The following is a 17,242-nucleotide window of genomic DNA, read 5'->3' as shown; positions in this document are numbered from 1 at the left end:
AGCGTCTCTCAGCACCGGGTGGCTTGAGAGCAGAGGCATCGGGGCCCGGCTCAGACATGAAGGAACACGCCTCATTGTAGGAATCAGCACGTTAATGCGTAAGGAGGGCAACCTTGTCTCCTATGCTTTACAAAGAATACACAACGGAGAAACCAAGTAGAAAAAATGAGCAGAAATTTGTCTAAGACATTTTAAAGATTCAACCCAAGAGAATGAGTTACCTGGAGGCACATCAAGAAAAGCTCGGGAACGTTCTTTCTTGTTCCGAACCACTCAACAGCATTTGGGAGGCAGTGAGCTCTGTCAGGCTCTGGGCGCAGACCAGGCCCCATCTTGCTCTTCCCAACGGCCGTGCTCACGGAGCTGAGGCTGCTAAGTGTTCAGGGAGAACCCCAGCCTCTCCCTCTGTCCCCGTCTCCCTGTCTGTCTCTCCCACACGCGCACACATCTAACATACTGCCGGAGACAGGAAAGGTGGTAACGAAACACGTATGTTCTCCCAAAGGCCTCACGACTGTGCTTTCCAAACTCCACGTGGTAACAGCTGGGAAAAGGTTCTATAAAATCAGACGAGGACATAATTCCCTGCGCCCCCATCAGAGGGATTAAAATCGACTGTGCACATGGGACTCTGCTGTTTAAGAAAAACGCATCTGGAAATCCGAAATGCCTTTTCCTAATGCTCATGAGACACCGAGGCCAGGGGAGCTCTTTCAAAGCACCGCGCCCGTGGGCTGGTCTGGGCGTCCACACGTCTAGGATGGGCCTGGTCCGCACAGGGGGGCTGGTGGAGGCAGGGAGGAGGCCGCCTCAGGCGCCCAGGGAAACCGAGCACAAGCCGGCCCACCTGTTGCTCAGGGCAGCGTGGACAGGCCCGGTCACCATCGCGGAAGGCGACGGCGTGGCAGACCATGGGGACTGTCATCACGGACCCGGGGGACGACCACCGCGCAGGAGGCCCCCCTGCGGCCCCCACTTGCTACACTGACTCCTTGCTGGGGTCTTGCCCATCAGAAACGAATTCCCTCAACTCTTCCTTCTGGCTATGGCCCTCGCCGAGTCGTCCCCCCGAGTCATATGCTGGGGTCCTGGGCTCCGGCCCGAGGCAGGCTCGGTGCAAGTGTGCACCCAGGCCGGGAAGCGGGACGCCTCCTCCCGGGGGAGCTCACAGCACGGGGGGTGGGGGGTAAGGCGGCGCCACACGGGCGGGAGCCGCTGTGATGGGGGGAGCGGCGAGAGCACCAGCTCTCAGGGGGACCCGGGCCTGTCACGGGAGGTAGGAGACACCAGCAGGGGGATAGTCAGCAGCTGAGCGGGTGCAGGGCTCGGAGGCAGTCACCGGGATCGGTCTGTGCAAAGACGTGGGGGTGAGGAGGGCGTGTTCCGGGGACAAGGGCCCGAGTGTGACCGGGCTGAGGGCAAGCCAGGGCTCGGGTGCCCCACGGTGAGGGTGGCAGGGACCCGCGGGGATTCGCGGGCACACGGAGGAGTGGCCCCACGCACCTGTGCATTCAGGACCACCACCGCCCAGGCCGAGCGGACAGAGAGGGAAGGAACCAGCTAGGAGGAGGCCGCTGCGGGATGAGTGCATGACCCACGGCGCCCGAGTCCCGGAACGCGGGGTGGCGGGGAGGAGCCGATGGAGGAGGCGGACGGCCACACATCTGCATCTCTGCTGTTGGATGTGCACAGTCCCGCTTCTCTAGGCTCCGGGCCTGGGAGCCACGGCTAAGTCTCCGAGAGGTGCCCTGGGCTCCCCGTGCTGAAGTCCGCATCTCCCCTCCCCAGACCAGCCCGCTGCAGACGCTCACGTCCAGTCCCTGCCCCGAGCGCCCCATCTCCACTCCTGTCTGCTTCCCTCCATCCTGGGCCAGCACCTGTCTCCCTGAATCTATAGCTGCCCCACGATCTTCCACTGCCTAAAACCAGCCCGGCCTGCCATGGCCCCTAGAGCCTGCATACCCCCACTTCTGCTCCGCACCCCTGCCCCCCTCACCCTTTCCCGGGTGACCCGCCTGCCCCCAGCCGCAGACCCCCCCCCGTGCCCAGAGGGTGCTGCCCGTGTTCAGAGCCCCATCGGATGCAAGCTTCCCTGACCCACTCTCGGTTTGCTGAGGCCTTGCGTCACCTCCACGGCGGGGCCACCGCGGGGGAGGCCCTTCTTCCAGCCCCCGTTACGGAAACCCCGTGCCTCTGAGCTGCATGCATGACCTCCACACTCGATGAGCAGTAACTACAACACAGCATCTCCCGGACGACGCAGCGCTGGGTGCTCCCAGCCCAGGCCTCGGCCCCACTGGCCCACACCACCTGACCAGACCGATGGTGAGCAGGGGAGGCACGTGGCTTGCACCCACCATGCAGCCATAAGCCGCTTTCTGGAAAAAGCCCCAGGGGTCACCAACATCCTTGGTGTCTTGTCCCAGAAGCCGCGTGTACGGCTACGAACAGCGAGCGGGGCTCCAGCCATTCCGTCTTTCGTTTGCTCTGCTGGCTTCCTGAGCGAAGTCTAGGCTGCGATAGCCCCGGCCGAAGGCGTGGAGCCCCCGCCAGCCCCGCGGTCCAAGTAGAGCACGCATGGGGTCGCTACCACCGGGGCCAAAGGGCTAGCCTTTCAGACCAAACTCCAGAATCTTGAAAAGCATGTGGTTTCCTAGGTTATAGGAGTAAAGGGATGACATCTTCCTTTTAAAACAGTTTATTGGCTCTCAGTGCTGTAAGGTCACTCTTGCTGACCTTTTTCCTCGTGAGCTTCATCTGAGGATCGCAGGGTTGTTTGAAGTGCTGTGCAGAGGTCCTCTGGTCGGGAGTAGCTCGGTGGTTCTAACCAGGGCTGACTGCTGTGCAGGGGACATGTCTAGAGACATTTCTCATGGTCATAAATGCAGGGGTGCTGGGAGGGAGAGGCCAGGGACGCAGCTGAACACCCACACAAACAAGGTAGCTCCCAAGACGGAGAATTACTTGGCTCAACATGTCCACAGTGCCAACGCTGAGAAACCCTCATGGAAAAGTCAGCAAAGAGCACCAAAGGAGCAGCTTGTTCTGGAAATGCCTCTGGGCGGACGCTCCTGTAGTTCATGCCCAGGACACACGTTTCCCATGCTTTCTGGCCAAGACCTCATTTTTCATCATTAACCGGTAGTGGTGAAAAGGTCTACAATTCCCTCAACTTGCTGGTAAGAACGCACAAGGCTGAGGGGCGCCTGGGTGGCTCAGACGGTTAAGCGTCTGCCTTCGGCTCAGGTCGTGATCCCGGGGTCCTGGGATCGAGCCCCACGTTGGGCTCCCTGCTCGGCGGGAAGCCTGCTTCTCCCTCTCCCTCTGTCTGCCACTCCCCCTGCTCATGCTCTCTGTCAAATAAAAAATCTTAAAAAAAAAAACACACAAAAAAACAATGCACAAGGCTGAGATTTGGGGGCAGGAACTGGGGGGTTCAGGGGTGTGGTGTCTGCAAACGTTCCAGGTCACAGAACCCTAACCCCTCCCCCACTGTGCCTGCCCTGCCCTGCCCCGAATTTTTCATCCCACTTCTCACTGCAGAAGTCTTCAGACTCTTGTGGAATGACACGTTCTTTCAATCTTCCTCTCCGAAGTAAGCGTGCAGATGGATGAGGCTCCTTGCAGGAAGGCCAGTGACGTGACGGATGCATTTCCTGAGCTTCGTGAACGATGCTCACGCTCAGAGTCGTCTGTTCCCTGTGATCTGAGCGGACCTGCACTGACTCGTGCCGGGCAGGAAGGGGCCGTGCGAGCTGCCCCTTCCTACACTGGGGAGCACGCTGCACAAGAAGCAACGCACTTGCTCCTGCTTGCGCAGTCGCTGCGTCTGGAAGCAGGCGGGTGAGACACGGATGTCATTTAGACCCAGGGCGAGTCCGCGGAAAAACGCCTGGTCTGCCCCGGCCCCTCTGGGCCACTTTTACTGAGCACCCTGCGTGCCTGGCTCCCTGCATTTCCCCAAGCCACACGGACGCATCGGTGAGCAGATGCCCGGTGGTGGCAGAAACGGAGACCCAGCCGTTCAGGGACCTCAGGTCTCCGGACCCACCACGCGCTTTGGGTTTACTGCCTCTTGGCTCCACATGCATCCTTGTTCGCCCCGCCTCGTGGGGTAGGAACTGGACGCTGTAAACATGTCTCCTCTGCCCGTGGGCAAGGTCACGGTTTGTCCATAGAAGGTACCAGAGAGACCAGCAGGCGCAGCCGACAAAGGGGCTCCTCTTCTGGTTCAGGGCTTTCTCTGTCTAGAGCGCAGCGGCCGGCCGTGTGCAGGACGCCCAGCACACTCACTCCTCGGGGAGCTTCTCCGTCACCCCGTCACCCCGAGCCTGCAAACCAGCAGCTGCCGGCGCTCTCCACGCGGCGGTGGCCCCGGTGGGCTCCGGTCCGGCTACACCCTTGGGGGGGTGACTAGCTGCAGCCCCCAGCCCCGAAGCTGTGTGTCCCCCCGGGAGACACACCTCCAGGGAGGTCTGACCTCAGGCTTTGTGGGGTGGGGTCTCCCGCTCAGCCTGAGCTGGAAGCTGCCGCGCACGTTCGCTCTGTCTTCCTCAGGGCGCTCCTTCAACCACGTTAGCTAAGAACCATCGTCTTGAGCTTCCCCGCTGCAACCTCAGGTGGGTGTCTGCGTCCTGCCCGGACCCCGACTGCCGCACCTTCCCCACTCAGCTTGTGAGGAAGCGAATGCCCGCACCTGTAGCCCCTCGGTAAAGGGCTCCGGTTCTGCTTCTGGACGCTCCCCGTCGAGTGAGGTAAGACCACGGCGAGCTGAAACCGGAACCAGGACTGGAAATGCAAATGCATCGGTCACGCAGCTCAGGATGCGTCCACAGGCAGGAGTCCTTCGGTCTGACTCCCGGAAGCCGGGGGAGCAAAATGAGCCTGTGGCTCACAGAAGGGGCCGGAACCAGGAGGGCGGATTTCTCATTCAAGGAGGGAGCCCCACACACCAGACATCCGGAGGGTTCCCTGCGGAAGCTGAGGCACAGCTTCTTCCCCTCGATGTCGGCCACCTGGGCCGCCACTTGGTGACGTTCAGCTCACCAGCGCTCCCAGACTCCTGCCAGCTCCAGCCCGTGAGACAGGGCGGTCGGGGCTCTGGGATCCGGCCCAGGACAGCTAGCTGAGCCGGGTACTGCAGGTGGGGGGGGCTGTGGGGCCTGCACACCCTCCAGGCCCGACCAGCAGGCCCCCAGGCATGGCCATGTGGCCACGCCCTCCCAGAGGGCACTCAGGTCCCACACAGGGCCAAGGTGAGAGTCAGCTGCATGCATTAGGGCCGCCGGCGGGTTCACGGGCTTGTTCTTACTCATGACTGGGGAGCCTGACCGTTAACGGGGCTGTTCTGTCTCCTCCCCGCACACCCCTTCTCCACCGCTGTCTTCCCTGCACCCCTCCCACCATGCTCGGGAGCACCGTCCTCGTTCACGAACCACCTGCACACCCTCCTCTCTGACCCTGACCAAAGCCTGCCCCCAACGCCCATCTCCACGGACCCCATTTCTCTGGAGCCCCCTGGAGCCGGGGCCGTTGGTTTTTCACACGCCGCCCATCGCACGCACGGCCCACCCTACCCTCCGGGCCCCTCCACACCACTGTCCTCCGCCTCTGCTGGGGCCTCCTGCCACACTGACCACAGCTGTCCTCAGGGAGCCCATGCCCATCAAGACCGTCCCCATCCCAAGCTCCTCCCCAGCTCCCTGCCCCGCCCCCCCCCAGGGCCACGGCTTCCTCCTGCAGGACCGCTCCTGGGTCAAGGTCTACAGGGGAGGGACTGATGGGGAGGCCACATGAAGCCTGTTTACAGTCTCTGTGCACTCATGGACGGGGTCCAGCCCCTGTCATTAGGGGTACGCCGCTGGTACACCCAACCCCCACCTAATTCCAACGCTCCCCAAACGGTGCATCAGAAAACAGGGGCAAGCGCAGTCTGGAGGGGAGCGCTCTGTGACCTATCTGACCTCACCATGCCTCAGTTTATTTATCTGTGACACGGGAGAAACTAGGCATCTCCCTCCAGGGCTGCTGTGAGCGTTACATGAATTCAACGTGCCCGGGGCCGAGCAGATAGCGTCTGGTAAGCATGAGCTGTGGTCACACCTACCCTTAGGATCGTGTGAGTGCAGGACGGCTCGGAGCCCCAGGGACGTGGCTGCTGAGCCTGGAGCCTCCTGAGTGAGCCCGCTCTTCAGGACCTCAGCCCCGGGCTCTGTCCTTCCCGCGCCCCAGGCCCGTTCACACGTCAGGGCCCGCAGATGCCGGGGGGAACCAGACGCACGCACGGAGCCGAAGGGCCCAGGTCGCCAGGGGAGGGGAGGGGCTGCCCACCTTTCCTGCTGTGGAGACAATGAGATGCTCCTTGGCCTTACTGGGACTTACTGGGACGAGCACCAGCTCTCCTCGGAGCCTCTTCTGACGCCACGGGAACGGTGGCCCTTTGGCCGCGGGCAGACCTGAACAGCTGCACACACGGAGCTGCCCTGCCTCTCCCCGTGTCCCAGCCTCTCCCCTGCCCTCGCCCCGTGTCCAAGCCTCTCCCCTGCCCTCTCCCCGTGTCCCAGCCTCTCCCCTGCCCTCTCCCCGTGTCCGAGCCTCTCCCCTGCCCTCTCCCCGTGTCCGAGCCTCTCCCCTGCCCTCGCCCCGTGTCCCAGCGCCTCCCCTGCCCTCTCCCCGTGTCCGAGCCTCTCCCCTGCCCTCTCCCCGTGTCCCAGCATCTCCCCTGCCCTCTCCCCGTGTCCAAGCCTCTCCCCTGCCCTCGCCCCGTGTCCCAGCGCCTCCCCTGCCCTCTCCCCGTGTCCGAGCCTCTCCCCTGCCCTCTCCCCGTGTCCCAGCATCTCCCCTGCCCTCTCCCCGTGTCCAAGCCTCTCCCCTGCCCTCTCCCCGTGTCCCAGCGCCTCCCCTGCCCTCTCCCCGTGTCCGAGCCTCTCCCCTGCCCTCTCCCCGTGTCCGAGCCTCTCCCCTGCCCTCTCCCCGTGTCCCAGCATCTCCCCTGCCCAAGCCTCTCCCCTGCCCTCGCCCCGTGTCCCAGCGCCTCCCCTGCCCTCTCCCCGTGTCCGAGCCTCTCCCCTGCCCTCTCCCCGTGTCCCAGCATCTCCCCTGCCCTCTCCCCGTGTCCAAGCCTCTCCCCTGCCCTCGCCCCGTGTCCCAGCGCCTCCCCTGCCCTCTCCCCGTGTCCGAGCCTCTCCCCTGCCCTCTCCCCGTGTCCCAGCATCTCCCCTGCCCTCTCCCCGTGTCCAAGCCTCTCCCCTGCCCTCGCCCCGTGTCCCAGCGCCTCCCCTGCCCTCTCCCCGTGTCCGAGCCTCTCCCCTGCCCTCTCCCTGTGTCCCAGTGCCTCCCCTGCCCTCTCCCCGTGTCCAAGCCTCTCCCCTGCCCTCTCCCCATGTCCCAGCGCCTCCCCTGCCCTCTCCCCATGTCTGAGCCTCTCCCCTGCCCTCTCCCTGTGTCCCAGTGCCTCCCCTGCCCTCTCCCCATGTCCGAGCCTCTCCCCTGCCCTCTCCCCATGTCCCAGCGCCTCCCCTGCCCTCTCCCCAGGTCCCAGAGCCTCCCCTGCCCTCTCCCCGTGTCCAAGCCTCTCCCCTGCCCTCTCCCCGTGTCCCAGCGCCTGCCCTGCCATCTCCCCGTGTCTGAGCGCCTCCCCTGCCGTCTCCCTGTGTCCAAGCGCCTCCCCTGCCCTCTGCCCGTGTCCGAGCCTCTCCCCGTGTCCCAGCGCCTCCCCGCCCTCTCCCCGTGTCCCAGCGCCTCCCCTGCCCTCTCCCCGTGTCTCAGCGCCTCCCCTGCCGTCTCCCCATGTCTGAGCCTCTCCCCTGCCCTCTCCCCGTGTCCGAGCCTCTCCCCTGCCCTTTCCCGGTGTCCCTGCGTCTCTCGGGCCTCAGCTGCACCGTGACCTCCTCTGGGCCGGGACCACGTCTCCTCCCCTCTGTGAGCCCGGGCCTATACCTGCAGGCCTCCCGTCCGCAAAGGCCCGCCTTCAGGGTGAGGCGGGGGGACCTCTCCCCCACGGGCTGAGGAAGCCAAGGCAGAGACTACAGGGGGCGAGGGTTCCCCTGGGAGCCAGCGGCTTCCAGCTCCCGGTGGTTTCTGAGTCGGGTGCCTGGCAGGCTGGAAAGCAAGAGGCCGGGGGCCCGTCCCTGGGGAACAGGGCAGCACGCGGCTGAGCGCCTGCTCGGGGACAATACAGCAAAGAGAGTTTAAGGCCGAACAGGAGAACCTGCTAGGAGTGAACGGGAGCTTCGCCGCATCCACGGGGAATGGCCGGTGAGAGGTCAGGAAGTGCTGTGTCCCCAGGCTGGGGGGGGGGGGGGGGAGGCTGTGGGCAGCAGTGGCCCAGCCCCGCGCTCGCCTGAGGGCATCCGTCCTGCAGAGAGACGCCCATGAGCCACATGAGGGGGTCACGCTCTGAGAACATGGGCTCAGGACGCTGGAAGGGCCACGGCCCCTCAGCAACCCCTCCTTCTGGGAGGGGGGCCCCGGCCCATTAAATCCACACAGAAGGAGCCAGCAAAGGCCCCTGGGACGGGCACCAGAAGGGGCGGCCACTTAACCCTTTATGGCCTGAGGTTTTGTTAACAAAGCTGGGACAGGTGCTCTGACACGGGATGGGGTCCCTCCCGGAACGTTAGGGAGGAAGAACCTGACAGTGTCTCCTGTTTACACGATGTATTTCTGTAACTGGCTGCCCGGTTGTTGGAAGCAAGATTATAGCGCTTTGGACATGGGGCAGCTGGACGTCCTTGCCAAGGGCCATAAAGGGTTAAAACTGCATTCCGATGACATCGGCACACAGGAACATCATCCTAGGGCCTTGAAAATGACAAGTCACCCCACAAAGCCGAGACCCGCGCAGCCAGCGCTGAGCAACACGACCGGCTCTCAGCCCTGGAGGCACTGGGAAACCTCTAGGCTTTCTCCCAGGGTTCTGGGAGCTCGGGGCTCAGGCCCTCCAACTCAGGATGCTCAGGAAGCGTTTCTGCTGGCTTCCCGGGCATTCTTTCCCTCGGTCCCCACCTACCGAACCCTGGAGTCCTGTTGGCGAGACTGGAGTAGGCGTTCCCGCTGGGCGACGAGGTAGCTGGGCTGGAGAGGGGGCTGTAGGAAGAGGGGTCTGCTGGGTAGGTGTGGCTCGTTCCAATCCCAAAGGGAGATGACTGAGTCTTGCCGGACTGGGAGGGGATTGGCTACAATTCGGACACAGCGAAGAGAAGGGAAGCGTCAGCAGCAGGCCCCTGCCCCCGGCCCCCGGCCCCAGTGGCTGACGGCGACTCCCCACGGCCCTCCTGCCCCGCTGGGCGCAAGCCTGGCATCAGGCCAGCACGTGTGGGCCCTGCATCTCTGGGGCAGGTCTGGGTGATGGTCTGGGTCCTGCGGCTTCTGCTTATGGGGCCCTGGGCACTACAAATACGGAGATGGCCCCTGGGCCACCGGACGCCCACGTCACAGTGATTAGCAGGGAGCTGCGCGTGTCCCGGGGCTGGGGGTCCTCACGCACTCCTGGCTGGGGCAGACAGAGGTCCAGAGGAGTCCTCACGGAGCGTCTGTGGATCTGCCCCTTCCCCCGGCTTCCCAGGCCACCGCTGTGCGGGGCCAGGCTGCTGAAAAGATGGGGCTCCACTGTCGGGGTCCCTCTGGGGTGGGGGGCGGGGGTTGGTGCTCAGAGCGCTAACCTGTCTCGGAGCCAGGATCCAAAGAAAGCAGGTCCCGGGTGCTCTGACCCGCTTGGACCCGGGAACAGCTCCCTCACCAGAGCCCATACCTGTCCGGGAAAGGGCGGCCGGCTCCCTGTCCAGGCCACCTGACTCTGGTTCAGCTGCCGGGAGATCTGGGACATGTTCTGGCCTGTTGACGAGGACGACTGGATGTCATTCACGCCGGGCACGTGGACCACTGAAGAGCTAGAAGAGATGAAACCGCATCTGTCCCGAGGAGCCGCCTCGCCCACCACGCCAGCCCCTGGGCCACCTCCCCGTTCGCTCTGGCTGCTACCTCTGTCTGTCCATCTGTCTCTCCAGCACATGCCCGGACAAGAAGGGCCACGCATGGCAAGCCCCCCGGTGTCCCTCCTCTCCCCGGGGCTCCCTCTGTGTCACCGCTGTGGTCTGCCTCGTGGCCCCCCGCATCCCCCAGGGCCCCACTCTCTCCTCCAGGCCGCCCACACCCCACCGCGTGTCTGGCTCCCAGCAGACGACTCCGAGGGAGAAGCCCCTCAGCATAAAAATCAGCCTCGGCGTGGACCCCCTCCTCTGTGCTCTGGTTAATTTGTCCCTGTGGGGCGCCTATAGGGCTTCGGATTCAGGAACCAGGTGCGGGCTGTCAGGTGGCTGGCTTTGGACAGGAGAAAGAGCCTGTCAGGGGACGCCTGCCGGCAGGGGGGCCTGATCCAGCCACCCGGAGCACGCTGCGGGCTACCTGCCCCCTGCCCTCCCTGCGTCTTCGATGTCCTCCCTCCGGTCTGTGCGGGGCACCTGCGGGGTGTGTCCCAGGTGCCCCGATGCCGGGCCCCCACGTCTCTGACCGCTGTCTGTGCTCCCAGGCACGGGGCAGACGCTGCGGATGACACAGTACCACCCAAAGCGCTCATTAAAGGTGGGAAGGTGGGGAGACTTCTGTTTGGCTTCAGGCCCTTTGTCCTGGGAGCAGCTCAGCGCAGGAGAGCGCTGCGTGCCCAGGAGGGAGCTGGGCGGGGGTCGGGCTGATGGCAGAACACTGGCGCAGGTTTCGAAGAAAGGCGGGTAGAGAAGAGTGGGTAGAGTTCTACTGCTTGTATCATACTATTTTTTCTGTGCTTTCTGGCTCCTCGTAAGATAGAGAGGCTCCAGGAATGTCAGTACTTTCTTGTACGAGCCCTTCCAGAAGCGGACAGCGTTCCTGCCCCTTCCTCCCTCCTGATGCACCGATGGCCTCAGAGGCCTTTACTGATCACCGTTCTCTGCGGGGGGGCCTCTCCCCACCCCCTCAGCCCTCATGTCCTCCCAGGGCACTGGCGATGAGAGCTGGCCCTGTGCCCCACTCCCCAGGCCCCCTGGACTAGAGACACCTGCCTCCGTGCACACAGGCGGGGCAAGACCGCCGGGACGGCGGCAGGACTCAGGGTGAGGGCACAGTCAGGGACCTGCAGTAACACCGCTCCCCTGGAGCTCAGGGCGACCTGTCACTGACATTCATCCCACACCCTTCCCACTCACACCAGCGCGGGCCCTTTCGATTCACAGGAAACCCGGCTCATTCCACAGGCCTCCCTCCCTCCCTCCTCCCACAGATGAGCAGTGAGCGAGCGCCTTCCCGACGCAGGCTCTGCGCAGGGCCCGGGTCCTCACACAGCCAGCTGGCCGCAAGCCAGTCCCTCCTTCTCCTTAACTGCCCTCTGACTTCGTTTCCACAACAGCCTCACCCCGGCTCAGCGTCTCGAGCTGGACCACGGGTCCTATGGACCACCAGCACCCTCCCTTTCCACGCTGCCCCCTGAACTTTCTCCCAGACCCCATTTCCACAGGTCCCTCTTCCCCTCCGACCCCCCGGTGTGGTATTCGAGGCCTCTGCAGCCTCCTCCTGCTTTGCCCTGACTCTGAGCCTCTCCCATCTCTCCGGCCTCCCGGGCTTTGTTCAGCACGTTGCGGAGGAGGCCCCATCGCCTCATCAAGTGGCAAACTGACCTTTGCTCTGGGCTCAGCTCAGCAGTTGGCCAGGCCTTTCCAGGCCCTGCTACTGTCCCTACGGTCCCGTCCTCACCTCCGGCCTCCACTCCCTCCCCGCTGCCCTTCGTCCGGACTGAGGACCTGTGAGCACGTGCAGCAGGGCGGGGAGACTGGCAGTGAAGACGGCCCAGCAGCCGCTCCCCGGGGGCCACCACCTCACCCCACTGGCCCCAGACCAGAGAGCTGCCGCCTGTGGCCCGCGTGCCGGGAGCTGCATCCAGTGAGACCCAGCTGCACTGGCCAGAGCCCCCCGAGGTGTCAGTCTGCTAACGCGACCTGCCGTTTCTCCAGGAGGTCTGTCCGTGGACCGGTGTGGGAGCGTGAGCCTTGTCCTCGCCAGCGGGGGCAGGGGCCTGGCCGGGCCCGCTCCTGGGGTGGTCAGTCCCACCTGCCCAGTCCTGGTCCCCAGCTGCACCTGGACGCTCCGCTCAGGCTGTGGCCGCTGAGCCCGCGGCTGGGCTGTATGAGGAGCCCCCCACCTGGGCTTGGCTCTGGGACAGTTCTGGTGAGTCTGGGCGTTTGGTGGGTGCACGTGAGGACCCCGCACCCTCCTGAGGGCCGCCAGTCTCCTCCCTGGCCGTTCCTCCCAGTCTCTGCTCCTCCTTCCCCAACGGGCAAGCAACAAGTCCAGTAGCAATGCACCGAGGGCTCAGAGGGCAGCACCAGAGCCACCAGCCTCCCAGCCCGGCCCAGAGCCTGCAGGACGGCAGCCACCAACTGCTGTTGGCACAATTGGCCGCACACGGAGCCGAGCTCTGAGACCCGGGGCTTCCCAGGTGAGGGGCATCCTCCCGCCCCCTTTGCCCCCCGGCCCCTGGCCGGCACGTACCTGAAGGCCTTCCCCGAGTGTCCCGGGGGGAACGGGCTTCCCTGGGAGTAGATCTGCTGCGTTCCTGCTGCAGACGCTGAGCTCATCATCTTCTTCTCCGCTAGGAAGAGCACAGCGCGGGTCACATTCAAGGGCTTCCCGTCCTCCTGACCGTGGGGCAGGCAGCCAGGGAGCAGGTGCGGCGCTGGGCGGCCCCGAGCAGGACGACACATCCCAGCCGCCCGTCCATGTGCACCTGCCCCGCCCTGGCCTCCGCGCGCTCCGTCTCCTGGGGCCTTCTCCACACCGGAGGGCACTGGGCTGTCCTCCAGCACCGAGGCCAGGCCACACGCACCGGAAGGCAGGCCCTTTCCAAGAGTTGGGAAGATGGAGAGAACCAATGGGAGTTCTTCCTCAGACACAACTTTACGGACCCCTTCCAACCCCGTGGACGAAGCATGGGGCAGTGGTTGGAGGACCGGCTCTGGTGCTCGGAGCCCAGCTCCACCCTAGGGTCAGGGGGTGGCCTTGGACGTGTTGGTTATAGAGCCTCTCACTTCCCTACAATCTCAAAACTCCTACACCTATTGCTCCCACAACCTAACACCCCACCCACAGCAAGATACCGGAATAAAGGACGTCAAAGTTAGTTACGTGGCAATAATTTTGTGCCTAGACAGACCCCTCGCCTGTACCCATCTCTGGCTTGGGGGGGGGATCCCCCACTGGGTGGACATGAGCAGTGACTGATGGACACTCAGGCTCCGGGGCTTGGGGCCGAGGGGACAGGCTTCAGCGGCCATGTGCCGAATCTCCCACACATGCAAACCACGTCTGTGACGTTTTGATACACTGAAGCCCTGAGCAGTTTTCCTGGTCCATTTCCTTGGCTGCAATGAAAGGGCACCCAGTGGAAAATCCTAGAGAATGGAAGGGGCTTGGACCCTTGAGTGTGCATTCCTGACACAGTCCACAGGCCTGGGTCTTGCAGATAAAGATGCAGCTCAAGGTTTCAGGAGAAAGGCGCCCGAGGGACTTCTCGTGACTATTCGCTTAAGGTAAGCTATTTTTTTCTCATGTATTTTCGTTTTTTGGTGGTTTGGGTAAATGAGAAGCACATTTTTTTTCCTAACTGCTCCAAGACATTTGTAGGGCACAAAATTATATATAAAAAGATTTTTGATTTTATTATTCAATCTTCTGTATCTTTTTTCATTTTATGACTTTGATCTACTTGACTTGTTGGAGATGAAGAAATGCATATTGAGATCTCCCGCGGCAACTTGGCTTTATCAGGATTTTCCTGTATTTCTAACTATTCTTTCCCATGTTCCAGTGCTCATGACACACATACCTTCACGTTAGGCCACACCTCTTACCTGCGTAAAACAGCCCTCTTGGCTCACAGCGCTCGGCGACTGTGAGTCCCTTCCGGGGTCCGCAGGCACCAGGCCACCCACCCCTCCGGGCTCCATGGTTTCACAGCGTGCTGTTTGGGGGACAGCATATTCTGGAAGCATGTGATTCAGGAGCTACCACCCAGGAGCCCTTGAACACCAACTGATTCTACCGCTCATGACATTCATACTTTCTTACTATTTCACTTGTTCTTCTGAGTATTTTGCAATTTGCTAAAAATATCCTCGTCTTTTCTTAGAAGCGAGACTTCCTTCCTTCTTTTCTCTTCCCTCCTTTCAAGAGTGGTTATTTTTAAACACACTGGAAACTGTGCTTCTCTAGAAATGTCAGAGGAAAAAAACCATACATGCCGATGAGAAATTTCTGTTTATGACCCCTAAACCCCCCGGACCTTTGCCGAATTCATTTGGTTCTGGTTTGTCTCTTTTGTATCTTCCAGCCGTTTGTACCTCCATTCTTGTGTTCTTCCTTCACACTCCTGCTTTCTCAACCCGTCCCTTCCACTCCCGTGTTCTGCGTTTTGATGCATCCCCCAAACAAGCCCAGTCTCTGGCAGGCCGCGCTCTCGGGAGGTCTGGGAGCATCCTCCTGTGGCTTCCCGTGTGTGAGCGCAGCCTCGGTGGGGGACAGGGGTGCGCTCTGCCATCTTCCTTGTCTGTCAATTCTCCCCCTATTTGCTCATCTTTATGGGAAAGCGTCTACGCCTGTGTCACGTTACAACATCACGTGGATTTCCTAGAAATGCTGCGGGGTCTGGTCCAACACCTCAGGCTTCTCTGAGGGGAGGAGAAGTCTTTTAGACGTGCTACCGTTTGCTCTCTTCCCTGCCAAGTCCAGGGCCACTGACGAAGGTGTCTGGGGGCCAACAGGTCACCGCGCCACACTGGTCGGCATGCACGGCCCTCGTGGGAGACCACGATGCCACCTTCCTCGCTTCCTTAGCGGCTGGTCCGAGCCCAGTGGGAACGACGGCCGTGTCTGCACCACCTGGGCAGATGTCAGGAGGGCTGCGATTTGCTCTTCCATCTGCCCCAGCTCCTCAGTCCTGCAGACGAGCGTCTCCACGCTGCCTTTGGGCGGGTCAGCGGCCTTCTCCCCTCAACGGATCCCAACCACACTGCACCTTGCAGACATTCCTTGACCACCAGAAAAAGGAATCCTTCTGCTGAATTTTGGAATGATACAGACCTTTCCAGGTTGTGTATTTTGCTAATCTTAGTGGTAATCTGGCTGGAAAGGGCAGTTGCCCACACGGGCTTCACAGGACAACTCGACCCAGAACGCACCATTTTCTCTGGCAACAACACTAATGGAGGCAGGCCACCCGATGACCGCGACTGAGCGAGTTCTGGGCATCCACGCGCCATTCCTTCCCAACCCCTGAATGTAGAAGGCGTGGGGGCCCCAGGGAGCAGGCGAGCGAGAGGCGAGTCTCCACAGGGACTCCTGTACCAGGTGCTCTTGTACACTGAAAACCCACCCCGCGGGGGCCTCTCCCCCCGATGGCCCGGCCACAGCGCCCTGCCCCCCACGCCCTCCAAGCCACGGCAGCGTCGGGACACTTACATGCACTGATCCCCGCAAACATCTCGGTGAACCGGGGGTCCCTTTCCTGGGAGAAGATGGTGTCTGCCTTTTCCACGGACTTCCCGGCTTCATGAACGCCGGCCGGCAGGTTGGGGACGGGAACCTGTTTGCACATTAAAACACAACCGCATCCCACGTGTGAGACACAGAACACGCGCTTCCGGCCTCGCCTTCGTCCGGTGCCCTCCCTCCCACGTCACTGACGTTTCGGGCTGGAAGGTTTTACAGGTGGGGGGTGGGGGGGAGCTTTTCTGTCGACGGAGGCCAAGGACAGTCAGGGTGGGGGTGTGAGCTGGCGGTCACAGAAAGGACCACGGAGTCACACCGACGACTTCTAGAAAGTTAATGATCAGTGTACTCTAAAAACCAGGAGACGTGAACATAGAGTCTAACGTAGGAGACAGACACCTTGCGGTTTCCCTAGACGGCCAGCTCCCAGATGCGGCAAGAGCAGGAAAGGCAGAGGGAGGAGGAGGGGGCTAGGGAGAAGGGGCAAGGGAGGGAGTTAGTGCAGGCAGCGCGGGGACACAGGGCAGGACGGGGGTGGGGGCAGGGAGGGACCGGGCAAAGGCAGGACAGATGGCTGGGAAGCCGAGGGCTGACAGGGTCCGGAGCTGCCTCCATTGGCTTCCGAGTGTGCAAGGATTAGGGCTCAGAGTCGGGAAGCTACCGTTAGCCCCCCGACACTCTCCGTAGCGGCCACAGCCTGCCACCAGGCTTCCCGGGTCCGGCAGCCCTCGCGGCCCAGCTCTGCAAAAGGCTCACAGGGGCCCCAGGGGAGCGACGTCTCTGCGCTGAGGGGCTGGACAGAGCACTAGGACCTGCTGGGCTGGGCTGGGGGCGGGGGGTCAAGCTAAGGGTGGACTGCAGTCCCCAGTGCCAACCAGGAAAGACTGTTCCAGAAGCTCACCTGTGATAAGTCGTAGGAGGACAGCCCATCCCGTTGGTGCACTTCCAGCTCGGCCTGCTGTTGCTGGAGCTGCCTGAGGGACGGGAAACCGGCAGAGTCACCCAGAGCCCACGTGCAGCTGCCGGGCTGGACCCGAACCTGCCCCGAGCCAGAAGCGGCAGCGGGCGACCCCGACGGACCTCCAGACCGGTCTCGGTGTTTGTTTTATTTTATGATTATTTTTTAACGTCCCAAATCAAGACTCCAAGCTCTGTACTTCAGGCTGCCAACAGTTAGGAAATAAATTGTGGTTTACGATGTCATTTTATGCAGGTAAAAAAAAAAAAATGTTAAGGCCAAATTCAGACGGACCCAGAAGGCTTCAGTGAGTGCCGACCAGTAGGCTGGACGGGGCCTGCGGGACCTCATCCAGCCCTCACTCGGGACCCCCACAGCGTTACTTTATGCCCCCGTGGACGGTTCAGAGAGGCTGCCCAGGTGCCTGCCCACCAGTGGTCACGACCTCACGGGGCCAGAACCTGACCTGACGCCTCTGACCCCTGCTCGGCGCTCTGCACGCTCCCACGCTGCTCCTGGGACAGAAAAAGCCTCCTTACGGGGAATGGCTGCTTTATGTTTTAGAATATGGAAACCGAGTTACTTCCAAGGGACAGCGAACCCTACATCTCAGAGCCTAAAAATGGGGCGGGATGACAGCATCGCTCTCAACTCTAAATACCAACAAGAATGAGAGGCGAACAACGATCAGCAAATAATTGACCAAAATACACACACCCCATACCCAGGAGTCAGCAGGGAGGACACGAACAAGCCGCTCAAGCATAAATA

At 62.2% G+C, this 17,242-nt stretch overlaps 1 protein-coding gene across 3 annotated transcripts in view; it reads right to left on the bottom strand.

Annotated features, from left to right (window-relative positions):
• The window catches only part of ARNT2 (aryl hydrocarbon receptor nuclear translocator 2), a 160,677-nt gene that overhangs the window by 6,263 nt on the left and 137,172 nt on the right, over window positions 1-17,242 (bottom strand). For all 3 annotated transcript variants that reach the window (XM_036079157.2, XM_078078806.1, XM_036079159.2), the window contains exons 13-17: window positions 16,415-16,487; window positions 15,484-15,607; window positions 12,520-12,619; window positions 9,752-9,890; window positions 9,011-9,176 (exon numbers count right to left, since the gene is read on the bottom strand). In XM_036079157.2, the coding sequence (XP_035935050.1) occupies window positions 9,011-9,176; window positions 9,752-9,890; window positions 12,520-12,619; window positions 15,484-15,607; window positions 16,415-16,487 (602 nt within the window). The remainder of the gene's footprint in view (window positions 1-9,010; window positions 9,177-9,751; window positions 9,891-12,519; window positions 12,620-15,483; window positions 15,608-16,414; window positions 16,488-17,242) is intronic.

The sequence above is a fragment of the Halichoerus grypus genome, chromosome 8 (genome assembly GCF_964656455.1).
Source record: "Halichoerus grypus chromosome 8, mHalGry1.hap1.1, whole genome shotgun sequence".
Classification (NCBI taxonomy): domain Eukaryota; kingdom Metazoa; phylum Chordata; class Mammalia; order Carnivora; family Phocidae; genus Halichoerus; species Halichoerus grypus.
Note: the sequence above shows the minus strand (reverse complement) of the source record. Positions and strands in the feature narration are given on the sequence as shown.